The sequence below is a fragment of the Amblyomma mixtum genome, chromosome 7, assembly GCF_055824585.1.
Source record: "Amblyomma mixtum isolate Tamu chromosome 7, ASM5582458v1, whole genome shotgun sequence".
NCBI classification, from domain to species: domain Eukaryota; kingdom Metazoa; phylum Arthropoda; class Arachnida; order Ixodida; family Ixodidae; genus Amblyomma; species Amblyomma mixtum.
The window spans coordinates 144,990,474-145,015,955 of record NC_143018.1 but is presented as its reverse complement, the minus strand read 5'-3'; the positions used below and the strand labels follow the sequence as shown (position 1 = coordinate 145,015,955).

Sequence of the window (25,482 nt, the reverse complement as noted above, 5' to 3'; positions counted from 1 at the left end):
TTTTACTCCTACATAGACGCACTCTCGTTCACAGTCCAGGATGGGTCTTTCATTCCCCGGAGGCCATTCTAAAGAAGATGCATTCCCATAGCGCCATTGCCATCGATCATAGGCACACCCTGCTTAACCTGGTTGACAGCGGACCGCTTCTGCTCCGCTGCAGCTGCTCCCATCCACTTCATACTCTGCTAAAAGGTAACCGGGAAATTTAAACAGCTGGTTGCCGCATGTAAAAAGATGCAGTGCAAATTTCGGATAAAAACTTCATGTTTGCGTTCCGCATATGGCATTTTTGTCGTTCAGTCCTGGTCTTTTCGAGCAGATTTTGAAGCTCAGCGCTTACAAAATACACACTGATTGGTAATTTTATTACTAAGATGTGGTAACAGTGATGTTTGCGGACGCACTATTCCGTTTTTCTGTGCACGTTCTTTTCATTTCTTGCAAGTTTTCGGAACGCTCATCCTTTCAGGAAGGTTTCTTTTTTTTTTAAGTGCGGACAAATTACCACGGGCACCCATTCTGTAGTGCATTCAGCATTGATAAAATGAAATAAATGCACCTATTGCGACACCACAAGCGAGGTCAACTGCTTCGCCATGTTTCATTTATATTTCTTAAACTTTTCAACTTACGGGCTGTTAATGTTTTATTTCGCTCGCGTTAACCGTGTTATTTTTTATTATTTCCACCTTGTTTCCGTTTGTCTCCGTAAATTAAGAATAAGCTTCAGGCCCGTCGTCGCTGCAGCTTTAATGTCAAGTAGCAGGAGCACGCCTGTGAAGAGCCGGTCGTTGGCTATGCGTGCACCGCGATGATTTATGGGTTTAATTATTTTACTGTAGATGCTACAACGTATTTAGCGCTATAGCAAAAATGGGTTAAATAAAAGCTACAGACATAGAAATCGGGGTACTATAAGACACAAAAGTTTTGCATAATTCCAGTATTCTTTAATTTCTGCAAAAAACAGAACAATGCACCGAGAAGGAAATGAATAATAAGGTAAAGGAAAGCAAACAAGAAAGTTTTAATACTGTCCATCAGGACGAGGTGCCCCCTGATTAATGTCTTCGAAGGCCGCAGGCTCCCTTTACAACCGGAAAACCAATTGGAAAATATACACGATCACTCCTATAGGCAATAATGATCAAAACAGATGCTAATAACGATCTTCCCCACATCATAGCCCTACAGCACAATCTTGAAGCCTATCGGGAACATTACTAAATTACGTCCCTGACAACGCTTAGCACGCCATTTCCATACTCATGATCTATATAACTTTGTTTTCAGCTGCTTGAGAATGGGTTATGTTAATGCGCAGTTATCCTCATATACGCCATAAGTATTTTTTGTTGCTTTTGTATAATATTTGTCTATTTCATCAAGTTTTCTTCCATGCCGCATAGTTGTTTCGTACTTTACATCAATTTCTGTCACTTGTTCTTGTCTGTTTTGCTGCACTTTTCCGTGCTTTTCGTTTCTAACCTATTTCACAAAAATTTCATTTCACTCCCGTTTACACAGTGGATATCTTGAGGCATTTGCGTTTCTGTTCTGGCATTAGATTAAGCAAGAAATTTACAATTAAATGTGGTGATAGATAATTTATAAAAATTGGTGAAACTGACATCAACCTGGCTGACATCAGCGGAAGGAACTGCGAAGGAGAGAGCAAAGGGATGCGCCACCTACAAAAAGTTAAGCTAAACATGTCTGTGTTTGGGACAACACGCAGAATGCATTAAGAAAAGAATGCAAAAAAATCTTAAAGTGTGAAAAATTACATCGCGTCGACAGCGAATGGTGTAACCGCAGCGTGCAATTTGACATTGAAAGAGTATCGCTGCTTCAACACCTGCAAGAAGTTGTTTTCCCCCTGTCGGTATCCGAACGGCATGACGGAACACATAGCATTCTTCCCGAAGTACATAAGCAACGCGCACGAACTAGTTTGTAAGAGAAATTCTGGGAACACGTTGCGAGCGGAGATGCCATTTGTGGATTGCTGCGGGAGTACGCGTCTTTCTCAACTCTTATTTTATTTATTTATTTATGAATACTGTCAACCCTCATTTGAGGGTCATTACAGGGAGGGAAAATGAAGAGAAAAAAATGCATATATAACCATGAATGAACAAGCTTCTTCGAGCATACAATACAAGAGAGCATAGAAACGCAACACAACTCACATCACTGTAGAGCCACCTGCTATACAAAAAGAAATATTTGACAATCAGTTACGCGCACGTTTGCAGGAATCCCATGCCTAGACGGAATCCCCAAGTGCATTCAAGAATGCCGCTACACCTGTAGACTCAGCAACGTGAGCGGGCAGTTTATTCCAGTGCTCAATAGCATCCGGAAAGAATGAGCAGCGAAAGACGTTAGTTCGTGTCAAGTATGGCTGAATTGCTTTGTGGTGGTTAAGGCGGGAGCTTAGTCTACCTGGAGGCTGCAGATATTTTTCTTTATTGATGTTAATTTCTCCGTGAATGATTTGGTAAAGTATTTTTAATCTCTGCCTTTTACGTCTTTTTTCTAATGTTTCTAGACTACATGAGTTTAACATCTCCGTTACCGAATCTGTTTTCCTGTATTTTGAACAAATAAATCTCGCTGCACGTCTTTGAATCTTTTCTATTTCCGTTGAAAGAATCTTCTGCCGAGGAGACCATACTACAGATGCATATTCTAGGGAAGGCCGGATGAGAGATTTGTATGCTAAAAGTTTGACATCTTTCGTTGCTCTCCCCAACTTTCCTCTTAGAAAACACAGTTTTCTATGTGCCACCGCACAAACATTTTTGACATGATTGTGCCAACTTAGGTTGTGAGAAACTGACACCCCCAGATACTTGAATGTACTAACATTAACCAAATCGTGACCTGCAATACTGTACTGAAAAGAAATTATATTTCGTTTGTTAGTTATATGGGTAAATGTGGTCTTATTGAAGTTGATTTTCATTTCCCATTTCTCACACCAAAGAGCAAAAGCCTGCAGGTTTTGGTTAATGTTAATCTGATCTCCTTCACATGTGACAGGTGCATAAATGAGGCAATCATCCGCAAATAGTTTCAGTTTAACAGAATTTCCAACTGCACATACTACGTCATTGATATAAACTAGAAATAGCAATGGCCCCAGCACAGAACCCTGTGGTACACCAGAATACACATCCAAAAAGCCAGACTCGCAATTGTCAACACGTACCGCCTGTTTGCGTTTCGCCAAGTACGCTTCTATCCATCTAAGGATGTCTCCATTAATGCCAGCCCTTCGCACTTTCAGGAGTAATTTGTCATGAGGAACCTTATCAAAGGCTTTTTCAAAATCTACACAAATAACATCAATCTGTCCCCGGTCATCTATAGCTTTAGAAAGGTCATGTATTGTCTCAATTAACTGTGTCACCGTTGAAAACCCTCGACGGAAGCCATGCTGACATTCAGAAAGTAGTCCATTTGTTTCCAAAAAAATGATAATATGTTTCGCAATAACATGTTCCATTACCTTACAGCAGATTGAGGTAAGTGACACAGGCCGATAGTTGTTCATAAGTGTGCGATTGCCACTTTTAAATACGGGTATAACAATGGCAGTGCGCCAGTCTTGTGGCAGATAATGAGTTACGAGTGATTTTCGGAATATAATTACCAAGTAGAAGGACATCCATTCAGCATACCGTTTCAAGAAGCATGTAGGTATTCCATCCGGGCCGATAGCTTTTTTTTTTCGTCCAATTCTATCAGCTGCTGAAACACGCCGCTTTGAGTAAAGCTGATAGCATCGATAGACGTTTCACGAGAATGTGCTTCGTCGTGTGCGTCGCTTTGGCTCGTGTTTCTTGCGAATACAGATTGGAAATATTTATTGAAGTGGTCGGCCATATTCGTTTTATCTGCAATAAGTTCGGCTCCCACTGTCACCTGCTTTACTCTTTCCTTTCTTTTATCAAGATAGCGCCAAAATTTCTCTGGAGAATTTCGCAGAAAACCACTAAGAGTGTGATTGAAAAATCTTTCTTTTGCAGCCGCATCTCTTCCGCATCTGTGCGAGCGAGCTAACAATGAAATGAAATTTATTTCAGCAGAATCGGGGTACATATACTTGGGGATTTTTCTTTTTATATCTGCTGAGGTTCACGAGGCAAAAGGCGTCCATATGGCGCCTGACGGGGCCTCGTGGCCTTCACGCACGCTGTGCGGCGAACAGTGCCAGTATTTGCTGAAGGAGACCTTGTACATTAGAGAAGTCACATGCGCAGTCTTTTTCAATTCAAAACAAAAAGAAATAAACATAAGTAATAAAAGCAAAAACAGAGCATCGACAGGAAAAAGCCAACAAGACAATCAAAACAAAAGAAAGAAATATACATAAGTAATAAAAGCAAAAACAGAGTATCGACAAGAAAAAGCTAACAGCACAAAACAGTTTCACACATTCTTTGGTGACGTCTCGAGTAATATCAGTTTGAAAACGTTATCTGGGTATAACTCGCCAACAACAACGATTGAAGGCCAGTCCTGGTTCTGAGTTAACATTCGATATGCGCCAGTTCATATTGGTTGCCTTTTTTATTTTTTATTTCAGGTTTTTCTTTTGAGGTCACGATAAAATGAAAATATGATCCATATGAAAAATCATCCATAGCTCTACTTTTCTATGATATGCGGGCTTTCTTCGAGACAGATGGGAACCAACCAAGATACTTTAATGTTTGTGAAATTTAGGAACTTTTAAACTGATGTTTCACAGCTACACTTGAAATATTTCCACAGAGCCAAAGAAGGTTACAAGATGGCGTTGAAAAAAAAAGCACTTTATAAAAAGTACTTAGCCCATGCGACTACTCCTAATATGCTGGAATTTGAGTGCTGCATATGATTTCGGCTTACTATGCCCAACGTGAACAGACCACCGAGAGGTGTTATCTGGCGGAGGCATGGGAATTTGGAGAGATATGGGAGAAGCATTTGCGCTGCTGTGGGCGTAGTCAGCTGATTATCATGATCACGATGAAACAGAAGGCCATCCTTCTGCTGATAATTAAGGGCTTTGTCCAGAAACTCTATGACACATGGCAATCCTATTTTCATTTCATTTCATTTTATTACTTTAAAGACCCACGAGGGGTATTACATAAGGGGTGGGTACAGATATTTTGGTGAGCAAGTGTTAACACAACGAAACATAATTGGTAACATTATTAGCAAAGTTGGATGAGCACATGATGGCTGCGATGTCTTTGGGTAGGTCGTTCCAGTCTGCTGCAGTATGGGAAAAAAATGATACGGCAAAGGTGGTAGTACGGGCACGAGGTCTGGAAACTTGAAAAGGATGACGAGTGCGATGAGATATGCGGGCTCGAGGGATGATGTAGGGTGCGCGGCCTAGTGAACTATGGACCGTCGTTCGATGACGTTCCACGTCACACCAGCGTTAACTCAGGACGTCCTACGTCCCGCCGCTTATGAACGTGGGTGGCGCTGATAAACACTCTCAAGGTTAGGTCACATGTATTTATTAGGTCACATTTGGCGTATCGCCAAATCCGCGACACTGGTTTAAGAGAACAAAAGCAACTGCGCAAAAGGTCGGGACAAGAGAAAGAGAACCACAAGGGACAAACGCAGACTGACAACTGATTTATTTCACCAAATCCTCTTGCCTTCAGCAGCAAAGCGCATGCGCACAAACCACAAAAACAAAAAACAGAAGCGACACTCATCTCGTGGAATCAAGGAACTCGAACTCCTTGAGGTACAAGTGTACTGAAGCTTCGCTAATACACCTATCAGGTCCTAACCTCGCGATTTCCAAGGCCTCGATAATTTCTCGTTCTTTCTTATCCCTCGAGCGTCCGATAATCTTAGTCCTATCGAAAAGCGGATTACAATCTTTGTCATCATGCTTGCAAGTGTGACAATGCTTAAGCAGATGCTGCCCCCTTGAATCATCTAAGGAATTTGCGTGCTCTAAGAATCTAATGTCGACGCAGTGGCCAGTTTTCCCTATGTATACCCTACCACAACTCAGGGGAATCTGATAAATTACATTGCATGTACACTGTACGAACTTATTCCTGAGGTTAATGCCACACACAACCTTCTTTTGCTTATCTTTTCTCGCCAAACTGCACAAACGCGACAATTTGCAAGGTGCAGAAAAAATGACCTCAACGCTGAATTTTCCGGCGACCCTCTTCAGGCCGTGCGAGACTCTGTGAACATAGGGCATCACTTCATACTTCCGCCTCTCCAGTGCATCCGCCCCCCGAGGTTTTGAGTTTGGGCGGATGGACTTCAACAGGGACTCAGCGACAGCCTGAAGAAGGGCCATCGGAAAACCAGTAGACCTAAGGCAATCAACCTGAGCCTCAAAGCTAACCTGAACCTTACATGGACAGGACTTTTCTAATGAAGCCCTGAGGCAAGTTGATACATTACCCCTCTTGACCAGCTTCGAATAGCACGAGTGCCAAAAAAAAGTGAGGAGTGAGGAGTGCCTTTTTCGACCTAGGCATGTACGCCCAGCAGAGGTGGTCAGGATCGTTAAAAAATAATTTTAAGTCTAAGAATTGCAAACAAGAGTTTTCAGGAAGTTCAATGGTAAAATTAAAACTCTAAAAGGCTGACTTAAAAGATGCTAAAACCTCCATTACCACCTGGGCCAAGTCGTCGTTGTGGTCAATATTTAAAAGGATTAAAAAGTCGTCCACGTATCGGAACACTCGCACAACGCGGTCGTCAAATAGTACCCGCGATAGCGAGCGGTCAATTCCAGCTAAAAGGATTTCCGATAAAACTGGGGCTACACATCACCCGATGCGAATTCCGCGTTTCTGCACGTAAAATGTTTCCTGAAAACTCACAATCGTTGAAATAAGATAAACCTTAAGCAATTCCAAAAAACCTTCAACAGAAATACCGCACGCATTCTGGAAAGACACAGCACCAGAACGTTCGATACAGTTCCGGACTGCACGGAACAGGTCATCGTGGGGAAGGAAGTAGAACAACTCTTCGATGTCAACCGAGAAGCCCGAGTTAACATCGGAGAGGCTATCCCCGAACATATCGGCCACTCGGTCTGAGCTGCTGACCTTGTACGGATCGTCGGGCGCCAGACTTCCCAGATGGCGCTGAAGGTAGTGACGGACCACAGCTTGCCAGGATACAGTTTCTGTAACAATGGCTCTAAAAGGGCATTCTATCTTGTGGCTCTCGGCACTGAAGAACACAGTGAGCACTAGGACCTTGTTTTTCACCACTTCACTTTTGCAGTCCTACCACACTTATGGTCCTCAAGCGAAAACGACAGAGTCACACTCGTAAAATCTTCCTACCAAACGAGGATGGTCCGTACGCTATCTCGAAAGCCCAATACGGGCAAAATTCCAGATGATACCTTGTTTCAAGAGAAGCGTTGAGGGAAATCAGGTGGAGGGAGTCAGTCCGGGCATGTCGCCTTAGCTCGATGTGGGCGTAGGAGCGTCCTCGTACCGGTAACCAGGTCTGGGCGGAAACACCAGGCGCTGGCTCAGTCGGCGTTCCAGAAGCGTGGAGGCAGGGCTCGCGTTCCGAAGACGCGCTCTGAATCATGATCCCCGCGACCGGGACATCAGCCGGTGGGGACCACGCCTGGTCAACAGGCCTCAAGATCGAAAGCATCTTGCAGCAGCTGACGGCCGAGTGCCAACTTCCGCACCTAGAACAATCCTGCTCTTTTGTTGTGTTGTTGCTGCGACTGAGAGAAGGATGAAAAAGAAATTGCACGGGCTTGCCAACTCGCTCGAGCCGAGCCACCAACGCTGCCACGTGGAGATAGAGGAGAGTTATAAGATCAAAGGACAGAGAAAAAAGAAAGAAAAGACGCGCGCAGCAGCAACAACCGCGTCCGCCGAAGCGGACGCTACCTGAAAAAAACAGATAAGCGGCCGCAGCCGCGCTTTGTCATCACCTCCCCTGCTCTGTTCATGTCGCCACTTCTGCCTTCTGCACTCTTCCAAATATTCCACTGCACTCTCTTTCTTTTCTTCCCTCCTCTCTTCCGCTCAAGTGCCACGTGCCAATTAACGTGTCTCTCCTTTGGTCCAGTGTTTATTCATTCCTGTTTTGTTTTTCGCTCGTGACAACCTGACACTTATCCCGTGGCGTTTGGACGACGTCGGACGCTTTTTTTTTGCAGGCCATCGTTGCCTAACATGAGTGCACATCCCCAACACACTTTACCATCGTGTATACCCTAACGAGTTCACTTTATGCCCCTCCAACACGCTTGAACCAACGACCCCTCGTGGCTGCAGTGGGCGCTTCGGAAGTTAAACTCATCGCCTGTGAATTATCAAGAGTTTAATATGCCTCTGCGCTCGCAGCTGTAATCCCGTTTTTTTTTTTTAGTTTACCCTCTTTTGTAAGTTAGGAAATGTTCGGAAAGGAAGTACATTCGATGGCTGTTGAAATCTGCTCTGTTATGTCATTTTACAAGAACCATCAGGGACAGACACTTCTGGAAAGCTTGTGCAACCTATGTTAATTATAAGGTGAAGTGCGTGGCTTGTATACAGATGAAATTGATAGTATCAAAGGTGAGTTACAAAGGCGTGCTGCGGAGCGATACAGGGGTGCCCTAGTCAGATATCATATCAACGGTGCTTTGCATTGTCCGAAACGACAAGCTTTGCTTGATGAGCGCCTTCATGCGATTGCAAAAGAAATTACGGGAACGATGTCTAATGGAACTCTCGTGACAGGTACTAGCCAGGTAATGGCCGTATTCGTTAATGACTACCCGGCGTTGTTTAGTGGTACGCCGGATACACAAAATTCTGACGTTATCGCGCATTTCACATCTTTGGTGACCCCGTTATAAGAAGAGCACTCTTCCGTTATTAACGGCTCTTTCACGCATCAGGAGGTAGAGCTAGCAATCGATCACTTAGCTCTCTACAAAACACCTTTGGCCTGACAGGATTTCGAGCGAATTTTACAAAGCATATAAATCTATTCTAACTCCTATCCTGCTTCCGGTTTTCACGATGGGAGCTGATGTGTAGTCTTTTTCAAGGAGTCACATTCTTGTACAAGGAGTCAAACTGCTACATTCCACTGTAGCCACTGTGCTACATTCCACTGTAACCATGTAACCAATTAAAGGGATGGGATAGTGATGTTGCAAGTAAGTGGGTCTGAGTTTAGTTAATTAACCAATTAGCCTAATTAATCTTTCTAGTCAGACCAGATAAATAAATAAAACTGAGTAGGAAATTGGTCGAGTTGGTGAACCGAACCAGCGTCTCCACAGTGCGAGACGAACACGCTAACCACTCCGCCATGCCAGCTCGATGGTTTGTAATGAACAAAGGCGCGTCTAGTGAATACGGTATCTTCGTTCACTCCCATCTTCCTCCCTTCCCTGTGAGGTTCAGGTGTCCACCTAGACACGAGAGACACATTTCCTTTCCTCGAAAACCCGTTTACCGACGAGCAAGGCGTAGAGCTGAACGGGCGATGCCGTTCTGTGGACTCCCTGTCAGCGTTACAGGACGCTGTCGCGTTCCACTTTCAGAGGGGAAGCTTAACATCTTAACCACACATCAATGACACAAGCAGCAACACCGCGCTTAAGGCTTTCGCCTCACCGCACTTTAGGTCAACAAAACGCCCCCTTGAATTTTTACCTCAACTTTTATACACACAGCCGCACATACGCAGTTTATCCACATGACCCCACAGGCAGCCGCGGCTGCGGCATAGCTCTGACGTCATGCGCAGCGCACCTGTTGCCTTTCTCCAGTTGCCGCGCATGCGCGTTCACGCGCGGTGCCTGCGGGCGTCGTCGGGCGGCGGCAGCGAAGTCTGACGTCATGCGCCGTGCGCCTGCTGCTCCTTCGGCCGCCTCCGATGGCTTGGCGTCCTAGGTGCAACCTTAGGCTTATCTCACCGCATGGCTCGTCGAGCACACTCAAAGTCCCAAAAATCGTGAAGAATGAAGGCCCACCTTGGAAGGATTGATGTCCTCGGCGTTCCAACTAAAATGCAAAAATCCGTCGAGTCCAACTTGTGCTCTAGCGCCCGTATTCGACGGAGTCCATCAAAAGCACGGCGCTCTCCGCGAACCGCCGAGAGTTCCGCGCAGAGACTCGTTTAGCCATGATGGTGACCGTAGAAGGTGCGGAGATCGATCCGGAGGAATTGAACGTGCCAGGAGTGAGTAAGAAGAACGGGAAAGCGCCCCCCCCCCACCCTCCCCTAGCAAACAATGAGGAGCGCCATACAGAACGGCAGCGAACCGTCGAGAAGCTCGCAGGGCGGAAGATGGCACCAAAGTCGGTTGAACGGCAGTTTGTCCGAGTTCCTGACGGCGCCAAGAAAATAGTGATGAGGCCACACAGCGGTCTGGTACGTCTTCTAGAATACGGCACTGCGTATTTGGCTGACGTAATACTTGCGGCGGCTGGCGTCAGCCCAGACGCGGCCGGTGAGGACGTCATCTCGATGAATGTGGAACAACATTCTTTTCTCGTCGCCGCCGCCAGCGAGGAAAGGAAGAGAAAATACGCCGACTTGAAGCTCCTCACGTTCGGTTGGAAAAAGATGGAAATGAAAACGTACGGCGCTATGCCGGGGGACTGCGGGAAAGGCGTCGTGCATGAAGTCCCTTTGTCCTACTGTGACGAAGATATTTTGATAGGGCTGCAAATCTACGGGAATCCTCCGGTCCTGAGAGTGCGAAGACTCGGAAGAGAATCTAGGACAGTTTTAATTCTTTTCGAAAACAAATAGGGGCCGCGGTGGGTGAGACTCCCGCCCGTGGCGCAACTCAGCTTCCTCTATCACAAAAAGTACGAAGTTTGTACCGCCTGCGGCCGGTTCAAACACCTCGGACCTGTACGGACCCCAAGAATGTGAATGCCGTGGCTGTGGCATGGAGAAACCTGCACAAGATCATTTATGTCAGTCAGAGTGCCAGCTGCGCGGGAAAGGACACCCGCTCGGTGACAGAAAATGCAGAGAACTCTACCGCGTTCCTTACGAGTTGAAGAAGCAATGGCAACGCAAGATCAGCAGGCAACACCAGCAGCAACTTCAGACGCAGCAAGACGGAGTGAACACCAAGCTGAATAACCCGGGTCGTTCGAAGGAAATGCGCGGAAACAAGGACCTTCATGCCAGAAACGACTCTTTCCCGAGTCTGGGGGAGGAGAAGACCACCGGAAGCAAGAAAACAGGAGCGCGGCCGCTCGAGCTCCGGTACCAGGGAGCACTCCGGATCCAGGCTCGGAGAGAGATTGTTTTCCTGGGACCGGGCGAACCCATGGACGAAGAAGCCGAGTCCGAGCGGGGACCGTAAGAGGGCAGGTAAGCTTTGAGAGGGAGGGTTCCCATTCAAAAGACAAGAAGGGCGGGGAGATCAATAAATTGAGGAAAGAGGGTGGAAAGCTTGAGGAAGTCGTTAATAAGTGCACTGAGGAATTGCATAAACCAGAATTGCAGGCGCGTACGGAATCCCCCTCCCCCACAGAGCGCCACCAAAATTGGTATCGAGATCAATCGCCCCGGAGCCTAAGGCTGCGGCTCCCACACAGCCTTCGACACCGCAGGAGGAAAAGATCGGAAAAGTCGGCTAGGCCGTACCGTACTAAACGCAGAGGAGAGGCCGTTGATCTGTTGGTGGCACTAGAGACAAGATTAGAAGCGAAAATCGAAACTAAATTTGATTCGTTCATTACCCAAACTATGGGAGCAATAAACCACATTCAACGCCAGATACAAGCCCTTGGGGTTGATGTACAAAGGCAAAGGCTAGAAGAAGTGGCCATCGGAGAATAGCAACAAAAAGCAGAGGAAAAATTTGACATGCTCCAAAATGACGAGAGGTGCACCAAATGAGTCTTTAATCTGGCAGTGGAACTGTCGCGGCTTCCGACACAAGGAGGCGTTAGTGCAACAATATCTGACGCTATTAGATGAGAAAGCGCTAGCTACAGCTCTCCAGTGAGTCGTGCAGCGCTGTAGCTGCGTGCAATGAAGTGGTTCAAAGCTCTTTTAGATTGCTGTTATTCATCCCAAACAACTAACCCTACATCAAAATTGTTTTGGTCACAACTATGTTACAGTGCGCAGCTATTGCATCGTATCACCTAATTATTTACAAACAGTTAGGACCACCGTCAGTCGGTTTCTTTTAACGATAGCCTGCGAGGTGTCCGAGATATATTGTGACTCCGAAATAATCTCTATGCTTCCTGCACTTAAAAAAAAATAAAACTGAGACGAGTAGGCGCCTATGAAGAGCCGATTGCACGAGCAAACACGCTTTTGAGAGAGGAATATATTATGATTTGAAGAAAATAGCGCCAGAGCATGCAAACCATGAAAAGACAAGGACGAGACACATAGCGCTTTGTGTGCACCAACTAGCCCAAAAAGAAGTGTTAATGAATATATTGCCGCCAGGTGTCCCCGGGCGGCGCCAAAAGGACGAAGAAGTGTGGAACTCGCGTGCTCTCGGAGCTGAGACTCTGCTTCTCTGTTTGCGGCCTGTGCCTAGCCTGTGTGATTAAGGACCCATCTGTGACATTTGTGGTGGAGGTGCTGGGTACATCGCCCTGGAATATGTCGCACACCCCTCCTAACACCGAAGACCCCAGACCTCTTCCTATCGACACGCCAGTGCATCGGGTCAGTCGCGGCAATCTAGGACTGCCCCCTGAGCATGGGCTGTTGGAGACTACCTCGGCACCTGGCCGGCTGCCTCCTGAGCTCAGGCCATTTGACACTACCTCGGCGCCTGCCCCTCAACCAGTCATGCAAGGCGCCGCGTACTACACCCTCCACAACCCACGGCTACCAAAATCCTTTCACGGGACTCAGCTGGAGGACGTGGAAGATTGGCTCCTCCAGTTTGAACGTGTCGCCGCATTTAACCAGTGGGATGACGCCGCCAAACTGAGGAACGTTTTCTTCAGCTTGGAGGACGGTGCTCGAACGTGGTACGAAAACCGTGAGGACGCTCTTTTGTCATGGCATGAGTTCCGACGTCAATTGCTCGCCGCGTATGTCAGCGCTGATCGTCGGGAGCGAGCTGAACGCGCCCTGCAGTCCCGCATGCATATGCCCAATGAAACGGTTACCATGTACGTCGAAGACATGACGCGTCTCTTCCGACGGGCTGACCCAGCCATGTCGGAAGCCAAAAAGCTGCGCCACCTAATGCGTGGTGTGAAAGAACAGCTTTTTGCCGGCCTCGTGCGCAGCCCCCCAAGCACTGTTGCCGAGTTTCTAGCAGAGGCTATCACGATGGAGCAGGTTCTCCGGCAGCGTTCCACCGCGTACGACCGGCCAGTCCTTGCTGCTTCTGTTACGGAGCCTCTCCCGGCGTTCAACACCAATACCGACTTCCTCCGTGACATGATCCGCACTGTCGTCCGCGAGGAGCTGCAGAAGATCTGTGGTACGTCGCAGACCACGGCCAGCTCCTTTATGGGCGTTATCCGCGACGAGGTGCAGCAGGCTATCAGGCCACAGTTGCTACGCGGCGAACCACAGCCAGTACAGCCAGATTACTACCGCCCGACGTACGCTGAAGCTCTGCGACGCCCTGCCTCGAATCCAGCGGCATTTACACAGCCTATCGAGACGGACTACTGCCGCCCGACGTATGCTGACGCTTTACGACGCCCTGCCCCAAATGCAACGGCGTTTGTTCAAGCCAATCACGACGTCCCGCTACCCTCGGTGCAGCCAGTGCAGCACTTCTCGAGTGACCGACAATCCCTGCGCAGAGCGGACGTCTGGCGTGGCCCAGACCGACGACGTTTGTGTTTCCATTGTGGGGAGCCCGGTCACCTGTTCCGGCGGTGCCCATATCGTGAACTTGGCCTGCAGGGTTTTTCCCGCGATGCGCCAAGACCCCGATTTGGCCAACGGCCCCCTGCGATTGAAGCGTACGTGACACAGCAACCTATGTGGTCCATGGCGCGCCGTCAGTCCCGATCACCGTCCCCTCGCCGGTCATCATTTTCACCGAATCCGCAGAACTTTTCGCGAGCGACAGCGGACCGCTCGCCCAGTCCTCGCCGGGAAAACTGAAGACAGCGACCTCCGGGGGCGTGGTCGCTGGATATCGATGCAGTAAGGACCCCCTGACGACGCCGACATCCGATGATAGAGCTTTGTCGACGTCGACGACAGCAGGTGATCTAAAGGAGCGATTCTCACTCGACATACCCGTGCTTCTCGACGGTCACAGCATTAGCGCGTTGGTGGACACAGGAGCAGAGTTTTCCATTATTAGTGGCAAATTGGCAGCGCTTCTCAAGAAAGTCACGACTCCCTGCTCTGGCCTGCAGATCCGGACGGCGGGGGGCCATATCATTACTCCGCTTGGACAGTCCACGGCTAAGGTCCAGATCATCAATTCGACGTTCGTTGTGAGCTGCTTGGTGCTCCGCGACTGTTCTCGGGACCTGATTTTGGGCGTAGATTTTCTCCGTGAGAATGGGGCCGTTATCGACCTGCGGAACAGAACCGTTACGTTTTCTACAGCGAAAGCCGACGACACCTCCGATGTTCGTCAACGCAGCTCCGCCCTTCGTATTCCCACTGAGAGTGTTGTGATCCCGCCGCGCGCCAGTGTTTTTGCAAGCGTTGAATGCGATGATAGGCTACGTGATGGACCTGCAGTCGCCGAGGGTAACCTTTCCTTGCTACTGACACACGGCATTTGCTCGGCCCGAAGCCTTGTCCACCTCCATAACGGTCGGTCGGAGCTCCTGATTACTAATTTTACCAACGAACCTCGTCGCCTTTTCCGAGCTACTGCCATCGCGTGGGCCGACCAATTGGCAGATGTTACTGAGTGTTTTGCGTCCGAGGGCATGGTACAACCGGACACATCCCTGGATCGCATCGATATTAGCTCCGGGCTATCAGCGAATCAACAGCGCGACCTACGCGGCCTACTGCTTCAATACCAAACCTGCTTCGCATCCTCCTCGAAAGTGCGGCAAACGGCGGTCACAAAGCATCGAATAATCACTTCCGATGATGCTCGCCCCATACGACAGCAGCCATACCGCATTTCCCCGAAGGAACGCGAAGCCATCCAAACGCAGGTGAAGGAGATGCTTACAGACGGCATAATTCAGCCTTCTAAGAGCCCGTGGTCGTCGCCTGTTGTTCTGGTAAAGAAGAAGGATGGGACTTTGCGCTTTTGCGTTGATTACCGTAAGCTGAACGCCATAACGAAAAAGGACGTCTACCCGCTGCCTCGCATCGACGACTCACTCGACAGACTTCGCCGCGCCAAGTATTTTTCATCGATCGACCTCAAGAGCGGATATTGGCAGATTGAGGTTGATGAACGTGACCGCGAAAAAACTGCCTTCATCACACCCGACGGCCTATATGAATTTAAGGTGTTGCCCTTCGGCCTTTGTTCAGCGCCTGCGACGTTTCAGCGCATGATGGACACTGTCCTGGCTGGCCTCAAATGGCAAACCTGTTTAGTTTATCTAGATGACGTGGTGGTGTTCTCAGAAAGCTTCGACCAACACCTTGAACGCCTGCGGACCGTGCTGGATGCCCTGCGATTGGCCGACTTAACACTTAAACCCGAGAAGTGCCACTTTGGCTACAAAGAGCTCAAGTTTCTTGGCCATGTTGTAAGCGCCGACGGTGTAAAACCCGACCCCGAGAAAACAGCCGCCGTAGCCGAGTTTCCCCGTCCTACTACAAAGAAAGCGCTGAAGCGCTTCTTGGGTTTGTGCGCCTACTACCGCCGTTTTATCGCAGACTTCTCCAGCATCGCTGAACCCTTGAACCGCTTAACGCGTGAAGATACACCGTTCGTCTGGACTGCCGCGCAAGAGGCTGCTTTCACAGAGCTGCGACGACGGCTGCACACTACCCCTGTGCTAGCTCACTTTGATGAGGAGGCTGCTACCGAGATACACACCGACGCTAGCAATATTGGGCTTGGTGCCGTGCTCGTTCAGCATCAAGAAGGCGTGGAACGTGTGATCGCGTATGCGAGTCGCACACTCTCGCGCACCGCAATCAACTATTCCACCTCAGAAAAGGAGTGCCTCGCCGTCGTCTGGGCCACGATGAAATTTCGGCCTTATATCTACGGTCGCCCTTTCAAAGTCGTCACAGACCATCATTCCTTGTGCTGGCTGACCAATCTCCGGGACCCATCAGGCCGCCTGGCACGCTGGAGCCTTCGCCTTCAGGAATTTGATTATACAATTGTCTATAAGTCCGGACGTAAACACGAAGATGCCGACACGCTCTCGCGCGCACCTGTCGAGCAAGCTGATGAGAGCACAGAGGACGACAACCGTTTCCTAGGTGTGGTCAGCAGTTCGGACTTGGTGGCAAGGCAGCGTGCTGACGCTGACCTGCGGTCTGTCATGGATCACCTAGAGGGCCATGCTTCCAACGTACCTCGACCCTTTTCCCGCCACCTGTCCTCTGTTTGTATTCACAATGGCGTACTCTACAAGAAAAAACTCACGTAACGGTGACCGGACCTACCTCCTAGTCGTGCCATCAGACCTCCGCGACGACATCCTTTCAGCGTGTCATGATGAGCCCACATCTGGCCACTTGGGATTTTCCCGCACGCTCGCCCGAGTGCGTCAGGCCTATTATTGGCCTAAACTTGCAGCGACCATCCATCGCTACGTCAGAGGTTGCCGTGAGTGCCAGCGTCGTAAGTCGCCACCGCTAAAGCCTGCAGGTTTGCTCCATCCAATTGAACCACCTCGCACCCCTTTTGACCAAGTCGGCATTGATCTTCTGGGCCCATTTCCTGTATCAGCATCTGGCAATAAGTGGATTATAGTTGCGACTGATTATTTGACGCGCTATGTGGAAACCAAGGCGGTGCCGCGCAGTACATCCTCGGAAATCGCGCATTTCTTCATACAACACATCGTTTTACGACACGGCGCCCCGTCTTCCGTAATCATCGACAGGGGCACTGCGTTTACTGCACAGCTCATGCACGAGATGTTCCAGCTGAGTCACACGACCCACCGCAAGACGACTGCATACCACCCGCAGTCAAACGGGCTCACGGAGCGCCTCGACAAAACCTTAGCGGACATGCTCGCCATGTACGTCGATGTACAGCACAAGACCTGGGACGAGATCCTCCCATACGTGATGTTTGCCTATAACACGGCGCTTCAGGAAACGACTCGCTTTACGCCGTTTCGCCTCGTCTACGGGCGTGACGTACAGACAATGCTCGACGCCATGCTTCCGTGCGCCCCTGACGACCAGGAGCTCACGTCGGACGCCGAGGAGTTTACCCGGCACGCAGAGGAAGCCCGGCAACTGGCCCGTATGCACATCCGACGGCAGCAGGTCACGGATGCACAACGCTACAACCAACGACATCGACACGTAGAGTACCACCCCGACGAGAAAGTGTGGGTATGGACCCCAGTACGTCGCCCAGGCCTGTCGGAGAAGCTCCTGAGCCGCTACTTTGGACCGTACACAGTGTTGCGCCGTATCACGGATGTGACGTATGAAGTCCTCCCCGATGGCACTCTACCGAGTTCGCGCCGTCGACCTCAGCCTGAGGTCGTGCACGTACTGCGCATGAAGCCTTACTGTACGCAGTAAGGGGTGTAGCCTCTTCCGCGTGTTCTTTTTATTTGTACCTGCAGCCGTTGAGCGGCATGTGACCGTTCACTTGCTTACTTCCTCCCGTTCTCTCAATGTGCGCCCACGTTTTTGCTTTCTTTTTGGGGGGAGGGGGAATAATGCCGCCAGGTGTCCCCGGGCGGCGCCAAAAGGACGAAGAAGTGTGGAACTCGCGTGCTCTCGGAGCTGAGACTCTGCTTCTCTGTTTGCGGCCTGTGCCTAGCTTGTGTGATTAAGGACCCATCTGTGACAATATTATGGAAGCATTACACTGCCATCGGTTCATATAAAGCCAAGGCCGCACGTCTAGTCGTATGTCGTACCACCTCCTATTAGCGAACTTAGTTTTTGATTAAAATTGGGCAAAAAGGCGCCGGTAGAAAAACAACATTCCTAGGGTGTTCACTGGTGTGCCGCATGCTATTTCCTCCGTGTGCACCGCTAAATCAAAGCGATCGCAGTGCAAAAAGTTCTTTTAAAGTGGTGCAACACAGGTGGGGGCAATTGTTTGAGTATTTTTGTTTGAGCACGTTACGCTGCCGGCAATCGTCAGGCACGACGCGGGGGTTGGGCGCGCAACGACCGCTCATTTCTAGCCGGCGATTACGTCATTCAAAGTTAAGATGTCGCTGACATAACCGTATTCAATGATTTTTACGGTGTCCACGTCCGGGCGCCTGCGGCTCTTCAAATTCGAAAGGCTGTCAACTTCCTTTTAGCTTCACTCTTTAACTTCACAGGGAAACTTGACCACGTTTCAACATGATTAGGCGTTTTAAGCCTTGCCTGAAGAATTAAGCACCGTTAATGAATGCGTGACCACTTTTATCAGCATGAGGCTGTGTGACATTAATGATGAAAAGAGAGCCTGTGAATGCGCAATAGACTACGTCATGGTGAACTTCCGATAGGCTTCAATGTAGCTCATAGTGATATCATCTTTTAGGATTTTTTCGAAGATTGTCCTTTCTGCAGTTTACTAGACCACCAACTTGTCTTGTTGCTTTTACAGGTACGATAAATATTAAAGCGAAAAAACATGCGCCCATAATGAAGAATTTTTAAGTTTTTATAATAAACCTACAAGAAACTTCTGGATAGTTTACACTAGCAGGAAACCTAGTAATGGAGCTGAAGAGAGTTTGCTTGTGAGACTTTATTTTGTGCACTTGCATTTCATTTCTCGGAATTTGTTTCCTTACACGAAGAAGTAGGCTGCCTATCAATCCTTCCGGTTGGAAATGCTGTCATCAACAAAGCACTGAGCACTTTCGACTTTCTGCAAAAAGGCTGCAGCGCACACCCGCCATTTACTTCCACTGTGAAGGTTATTTTAATTACAGAGGTAGCGGCGGCCATTTGAAAGCAGCTAAGTCGCTCACAGGTCTCTTTAGAACAAAAAAGAAACCTGCTGCTTGAGGAAGATTTTGAGCACTGGCTGAGCATCTCTGTTCAGCTCACAACTCTTTATTAGAGATGAATGACATCGCAATGGGCACCACCTAATCGGGCCTTTTTCTCTCGAAGTTGCTGGAGAATTTCAATTTGGAACCCATTTATCTCAAGTTAATTCAATATTGATTATCTCACGTTAATTGATTAATATCCTTGTATTCACGCTATGGTTTCGCACGAAGCAGAGATATGATATTGTTATGCTGAGGGGCTCTACAGAATCTTGTCTGGCAACGGGGAAGCACAGCGATTGAAGGAAAATAAAGGCGCCAAAATAAAGTTATTAAACCATGAATTTTCGTAAATCCTACAGGTCCCCTGTTAGCAGTGAGGACGTACGCAATGGGCTGCTTCTTATAGACACACGAGTGAGCGGGCTTTGTTATCGGGCACATTGCGCGCGCCATTTTAATGGCATTCTTTGTCCTACTTGCTAGCCAAGAAGTAATGTGCTAAAGCAGGTTTCTGCAGGTCGACACCAACGCCACATACAGGAAACGCGATTGAAAGCGCGTTTCCGTTCCTTTCGTGACTTGCGCACAGAAGGAAGCTCATGAAGTCGATGACGTCTTCATCACATCTAGCTCCATTTCCTGTTTTTTTTTTCCTAAAAAAAAAGACGCTGTGTAATACACAGCGCGAGAGTGTAGGGCAAACTCGCACGAGGCGTGATTGCCTGCGAAGATGGCATAGCGCTCTCGTGCAGAGGCCAGCGAAGCTGATCAGATCGCGCCGCCCCGAGCTCGAAACGTATAGTCGACGCAATATTTATTGATATTCACCGCGACACGTGATTAATTTCACAGGCTTTACTTCACACCACCATGGTGAGTTCACACTAAAAGATGTCAGTTTTAATTTCACTTTGTTTCAATGTTTCGTATGTGACGGCATGGAAAAAAAGCTGTCTTTATACGCCTTGACCAGCTACCATCCCCTTTACAAGAACATAACATCGGTACATAGTTGTTTCCAGAAAAACAATAAGCACATCTCCCACTGATTCCATAAGAAAACGAGTACAGAGAATTTTTCGTGCCAGATTTTGACCGTCTTCCATTAAAAGGTTCATATGTTTCGACTGTATGTTTTCTTGAAATCCTAAGAAATAGATTGTGAGCAAAAGCTCTAAAGTTATGTAAGTCTTCTCTGCAGATAAAGAGCGTTTGAACGCGTTGACGTTAAGGCTCTGTGGTCGAAGAAAGGCCGTCGGCGTCATCGTCGACATCGTTGGCCGTGAGCAAACCGTCCACGAAAACTCCCCAGACAGCCACCCAGGCGGCAGTTGGGCCACCTAGGTAACAGAAGCTTGTGACTTCATTACAATCTGCCCATCGGATTGTGAGCGAACTGCCCACTACGGCTGGTAGCTTTTCAAATAACGATCGGTCAAGAGAGGTCGGGATGAGCAACCTGGGTCTCACAGGCCCTAAGGATGGCAGTACCTCCATCGCAACCCTTACAAATAAGTTTTAGACAGTCTATAGAAAGTGTATAGACTATAGTCTATAGTATTCCAAGAGCCTCTGGGCATCCGAATCGTGCAATAGCAACGAAGGTTCGCGTTAATATGGCCCCGACTGCTAAACAGCAAAGCGCGTGCGGTCCGCCCTTACAAAAAAAAGTTTTAGACAGTCTGTAGAGTGTCTATAGACTTCTGTCTATAAAGTCTATAGACTGTCCATAGCCAAATCCTAGAGAACAGTTATAGGGAGTACAAATACCATAGACAGTCTATAGAGAATCTATAGATTTATGACCATACACTTTTAGTACACTATTGTCTATAGACAGGCTATAGACTATTTATAGGAAAAAATCAATATCTATACGAAGTCAATACAGTCAACAAGAAGTCTATAGACTGTCTATAGACGATTTTTATAAGGGAAGGCGGTGGCGCATCGATCAGCCGTTGCACCACTGCGCCAAAAGTGGCGTGATGACTCCTATGATTCTATGAATTTAAAACTAGACAACAGCCATTTCCGTATAAATGGGCACAAAGCCATCGATGCTATCGCTTCATAACCTTAAAGTGGATCTAAGTGCCCCCACAGTTCCTAACCCTTCTAAAATCAGTTAAGCAGTCGCTGACATGTGAATTGGGTTAGCGCCTTCAGATACGGAATGTTATCTTATTTTTATTGTATTACGTAGAGAAACATAACTGACAGGATAATAAGCAATAGTGAACTGAAAGTTGCATCTGCAAAACCTTCTGTCCGGATGACTATTTGCGAGGTTACTTCACACAGAAGGTGCCGTAAGAATCTAGCAAAGCCACGATATGCTCTTTTATTCCATCCGCATTGAATGGATTTCCATGTTAAGTATTTTGCACTCGTCACCACTGAGAGATTGTTTTTGAGGCAGTCTACAAAAAAGGGCTAAAACTTCGTTTATTCGTTTCTTTCTACGGCGGTTTTGTTTGACACTGTAGCATGTGTTAAACACGTTAAGCTTCTGCCCAAATTTCTGCCTCTGCTAGTCACAGCCCTACAAGCCTCTCAAGGCTCTTAACGCGTCCGTAGAGGACATGTGTATCTACACTGAGTAAGCATTTTTATTATTTGCCTCAAACGCAAACCAATCGTTCAGGGCGGTTCTAGACAGAGTTGTAGAGTTGTAGTCAGCAACATTCATAGCATGAGAAAGGATGCTACAGTGCAAGGAGGATTTGACGGAACAAAAAGAGATTACATTGCGAAGACTGGTACTAAAATTTCGAATAATTTAATAGCACGGAGTTTGGAATGCGCAATGAAAAATGACGAAAAATATGTTAAATAATAATATGTTAATATAATAAGCTGTAAATATGTTAAAGTGTGCGTCGACGCGCGCGCACGCACGCACGCCCGCACGCACGCATGCATGCACTCACCCATGCATGCACGCAAGCAAGAAACACCCTCACACACGCCGCCGTGGAGGCTCAGTGGTTATGGCGCTGGGCTGCTGACCTCAAAGACACAGGTTTTATCCCAGTCGAGGCCGTAGAATTTCTATAGAGGCGGAATTCTAGTAGCCCGTGTGCCGTGCGGTGTCAGTGCACGTTAGAGAACCCCAGGTGGTCGAAATTTCCGGAGCCCTTCACTACGGCGTCCCTCATAGCCTGAGTCGCTCTGGGACTATAAACCCGCTCAAAACCAAAAAACCAAACACACGCACTCTCGCACGCGCACACACTCACAAAAACGCTCCTTCCTTTAACAACACTAACTTTATGGACATGGAAAACTTATTTTGACATTTTTAGAGGGGTTTGCGGCCCTTACGGGCCGCTGAACGCTGTGGTCTACCCTTGGTCAAGGATGCCGCATTTGGTTGCTGCCATTGTGTCTCGATGTACGAGGAACCTTTATACATCTTCATGATGAAGTTAGCGCCAAAAACGAGGACCAAAGTAGGAGAAAAGACACAACACGAGCGCATTTTCGCAACTAAAACCTTAATTGAAGAACGCAAATATATACCCATATATACCCATCGCATATACCCAGCTCTTCTTTAGAAACATAACTGATAACATCAAGAAAAACCTTAGGAAGCGATACATCTGAAGGATGCTTGGTAACATAAATGGTGCAAAAGCAGCAAACTTCATGGTCACAATCACGAAGAGCAAAAGCCAATAAACACAAAAGAAACAAAAAGAAGGGAATGAATGGATATTAATTTTTACGTGGGGTCTAGGTACGCCGCCTGGGAAGGCAAAACGTACATACAGAAGTCAGGTGTATCTATTGGTTCTTGTGTGGCGCCCGTTCTCTCCAACGTCTTCCTCAGCAGCGCGGGCAGAGTCTTGAAAGTTGTCTAAACGGCATGTGTTCTCGTGCTTTTAGGTACGTAGATGATTACCTGGTTTTTGTGGACAGTGCACGCTTCAGTCACAACATTGTGAATAATTTTAACACCTTCCGAGAATGTGGGCAAGGTTTCGTTTTCACTTTCAAATTACCCGCCGGAGATAAATTACAGTTTCTTGATGTGCTGCTATCTTTCAACCAGAACCATGTTTGTTGGCGCTATCATGCGCGATCGGTAAAACACTTACTACATAGCGCCTCAGGCCACTCGAAAGTGGTAAAAAATGGCTTTGTACTTTGACGCCTACTTTCAGTCCTGGTAAAGTCCTGCACGCAAGACATGGCTAAAAGTTTTCATGAGCAAGTAAATAGAATAAAGTCATCAGGCTATCCGGACAGCGCAATTGGTTTTGCATGTGTAAAACTTGTACGCTGGCTAAAAGGTATTGCATCAAAGAAGGAAAAGAAGGAGAAGAGAAAGAAGAAAATGATGGTGACACCATACAAGCATCCACTTTCGCAAAATCTTTGCAATGTGGCCAGGCGCTATGGCGTACAGTTAATCTTCTCGGCTCCAAACAAGCTTAAGAAAGTGTGCGGCCTAGTAAGCAGAATAATAGAGAACCATAGGGGAGAAAATAAAAACAAGCAAAGGTCCAAGACAGGCCATACTTCGGGATTCATCCCGCGCAAAACGGGTGTGGTGTATGAACTAAAGTGGCTTTCTGGGCTTGTTGGTCAGTGATCATGGTTAAAGAATGCAGCCCGAGCAGACAGGGACAAACGAAGAAGTGGACAGGACTGGCGCTGGTCCTGACAGCGCCAGTCCTGTCCACTTCTTCGTTTGTCCTTGTCTTTTCGCGCTGCATTCTTTAACTGTGGTGTATGAACTACCTGTTTCCTGTGGCAAGACCTACATAGATCAGACAGGACGTTGTGTAAACGGGCGGCTAAAAGAACACGAGAAATCGCTATCTGGGTCGAAGTCCCCGCATTTGGTGGGCCAATTCCAAGGATGTAAACAATGTAAGCCGGTTTGAATGCCGGAATGTAGGCCACTACGCAAGAAAAAATGCAATCCCCTTTATGCGCAAGCTGAAATTTCATCACATCATAAAGAACTACTCGAGCGCGAAATCACGGAGGCTTTTTGTATTTCGCGACAGGGAAATACATGCATAAGCGCACCGTCAATTTTTTTAACAGCAAAGGAACTGGCATACCTGGAGCACACGTGGAAATAATATCCATTCCTTTCCTCCTTTTTGTTTCTGTTGTGTTTTTTTAGATTTAATCGTTGTGATTGTGACCATGAAGTTTCCTGCTTTTGCACCCTTTATGTTACCCGGCACTTTTCATATGTATCACCGCCTAAGGTTTTTCTTGATGTTATCATGTCTGTTTCTTTCGATTTACTTCCCGAGATGGGTATTTATCATGTGTTCTTCTATTAAAGTTTTAGTTGCGAAAAAGCGCTCGAGTTGTGTCTTTTCTCCGACTTTAGTCCTCGTTTTTGGCGCAACTTCATCATGAATAACATTCAACTGCCCAACTTTTCACCTTACCTCTGTACATCTTCACTGATCAGCAGGTGCTTCCACTGCGTCAGATCCGGGTTGTCTATTTTCGGATCTGACTCTGCCGGCGGGCAGGTCTATGTTACGTACACGAGTGTCGGTTTGCACATGCGCCTCGGAAATTCGTTGGTGTGTTTAGAATACACAACTGAGAGACGAATAGAGGTGAAAAATCCGCGTCAGACCACCACCTCGACACATGGACCCGAAACTTGACCGCGAGAGGTGAGAAGGCAGAGTCCGGGCCCTCGACAGAGAATTAAGAGACAACCCTATGGTCTACACGCACGTTGCCAAGGTACAAGCGAAACACAGTCGCCATGCGAAGAGACGAAGGCGAGGGGGCGGAAAAGGGGGGGGGGGATAGAGAGTGCAACAACAGCCAGCACAAGCGTAGAAGCCGCTGAAGAATCCGCCATTGCTCTAGCAAGCACGCTTAGAAACGCAACAGGACAATAATTGGTTATAGTCAGAGACTCCAAACAAGCTTGCAGAAACTACATTAGACAGAATCGACACGACAGCAACCCCGTTCTGAAAACGCTCCAAGGAGCACAACCATCAACAAACAAAGTAAGTGCGGGTTCCGACACACGAGGGAGTGAGGGGCATTGAGGTAGGGGACGAGTCAGCTTGACGACACGTCAACCGAGCGGACTCAGTACTGTGCATACACAGGGTCCTTACGTCCTATCACTCCCGCATACTCAGACATCCTACATCAGAGCACGGGTCATAGAAGAGCGTCATAGCATTCGAAAACTTCGAGAGCGGGTTCGCTAAGCTTGCTGAATGGAATGGTATATTGTATAACGTGCATTTTCCTCGACTCTTGCGCTAAAATTTTCTTTCTACGCAGTCCTTTTTGTTGCCATTATTGCTATGACTTGATGAGGGGAGAGTGGCGGCAATTCTAAAGGCTAATTGATTATAGAATTGAAAAAAAAACTCCTCGCGGCATTCCG

At 47.8% G+C, this 25,482-nt stretch overlaps 1 protein-coding gene across 1 annotated transcript; it reads left to right on the top strand.

Moving 5' to 3' along the window:
• The first annotated feature begins 10,164 nt into the window (after positions 1 to 10,164).
• Positions 10,165 to 21,688, top strand: LOC149337778 (uncharacterized). The gene is made up of 4 exons (XM_089554518.1): positions 10,165 to 10,410; positions 10,970 to 11,358; positions 13,958 to 15,014; positions 21,620 to 21,688. The coding sequence occupies exons 1-4, from the start codon at positions 10,165 to 10,167 to the stop codon at positions 21,686 to 21,688; spliced, it is 1,761 nt and encodes a 586-aa protein (XP_089410644.1).
• The last annotated feature ends 3,794 nt before the right edge of the window (positions 21,689 to 25,482 follow it).

Excerpts from the sequence above, each read along its gene's own strand:
- LOC149337778 (XM_089554518.1), top strand. The coding sequence starts at position 10,165 with ATGGTGACCGTAGAAGGTGCGGAGATCGATCCGGAGGAATTGAACGTG. Across the intron at positions 10,411-10,969 it reads TGAGGCCACACAGCGGTCTG|TCAGAGTGCCAGCTGCGCGG; the intron begins GTACGTCTTCTA and ends CATTTATGTCAG. Across the intron at positions 15,015-21,619 it reads GCTTCGCATCCTCCTCGAAA|TCACAGCCCTACAAGCCTCT; the intron begins GTGCGGCAAACG and ends TGCCTCTGCTAG.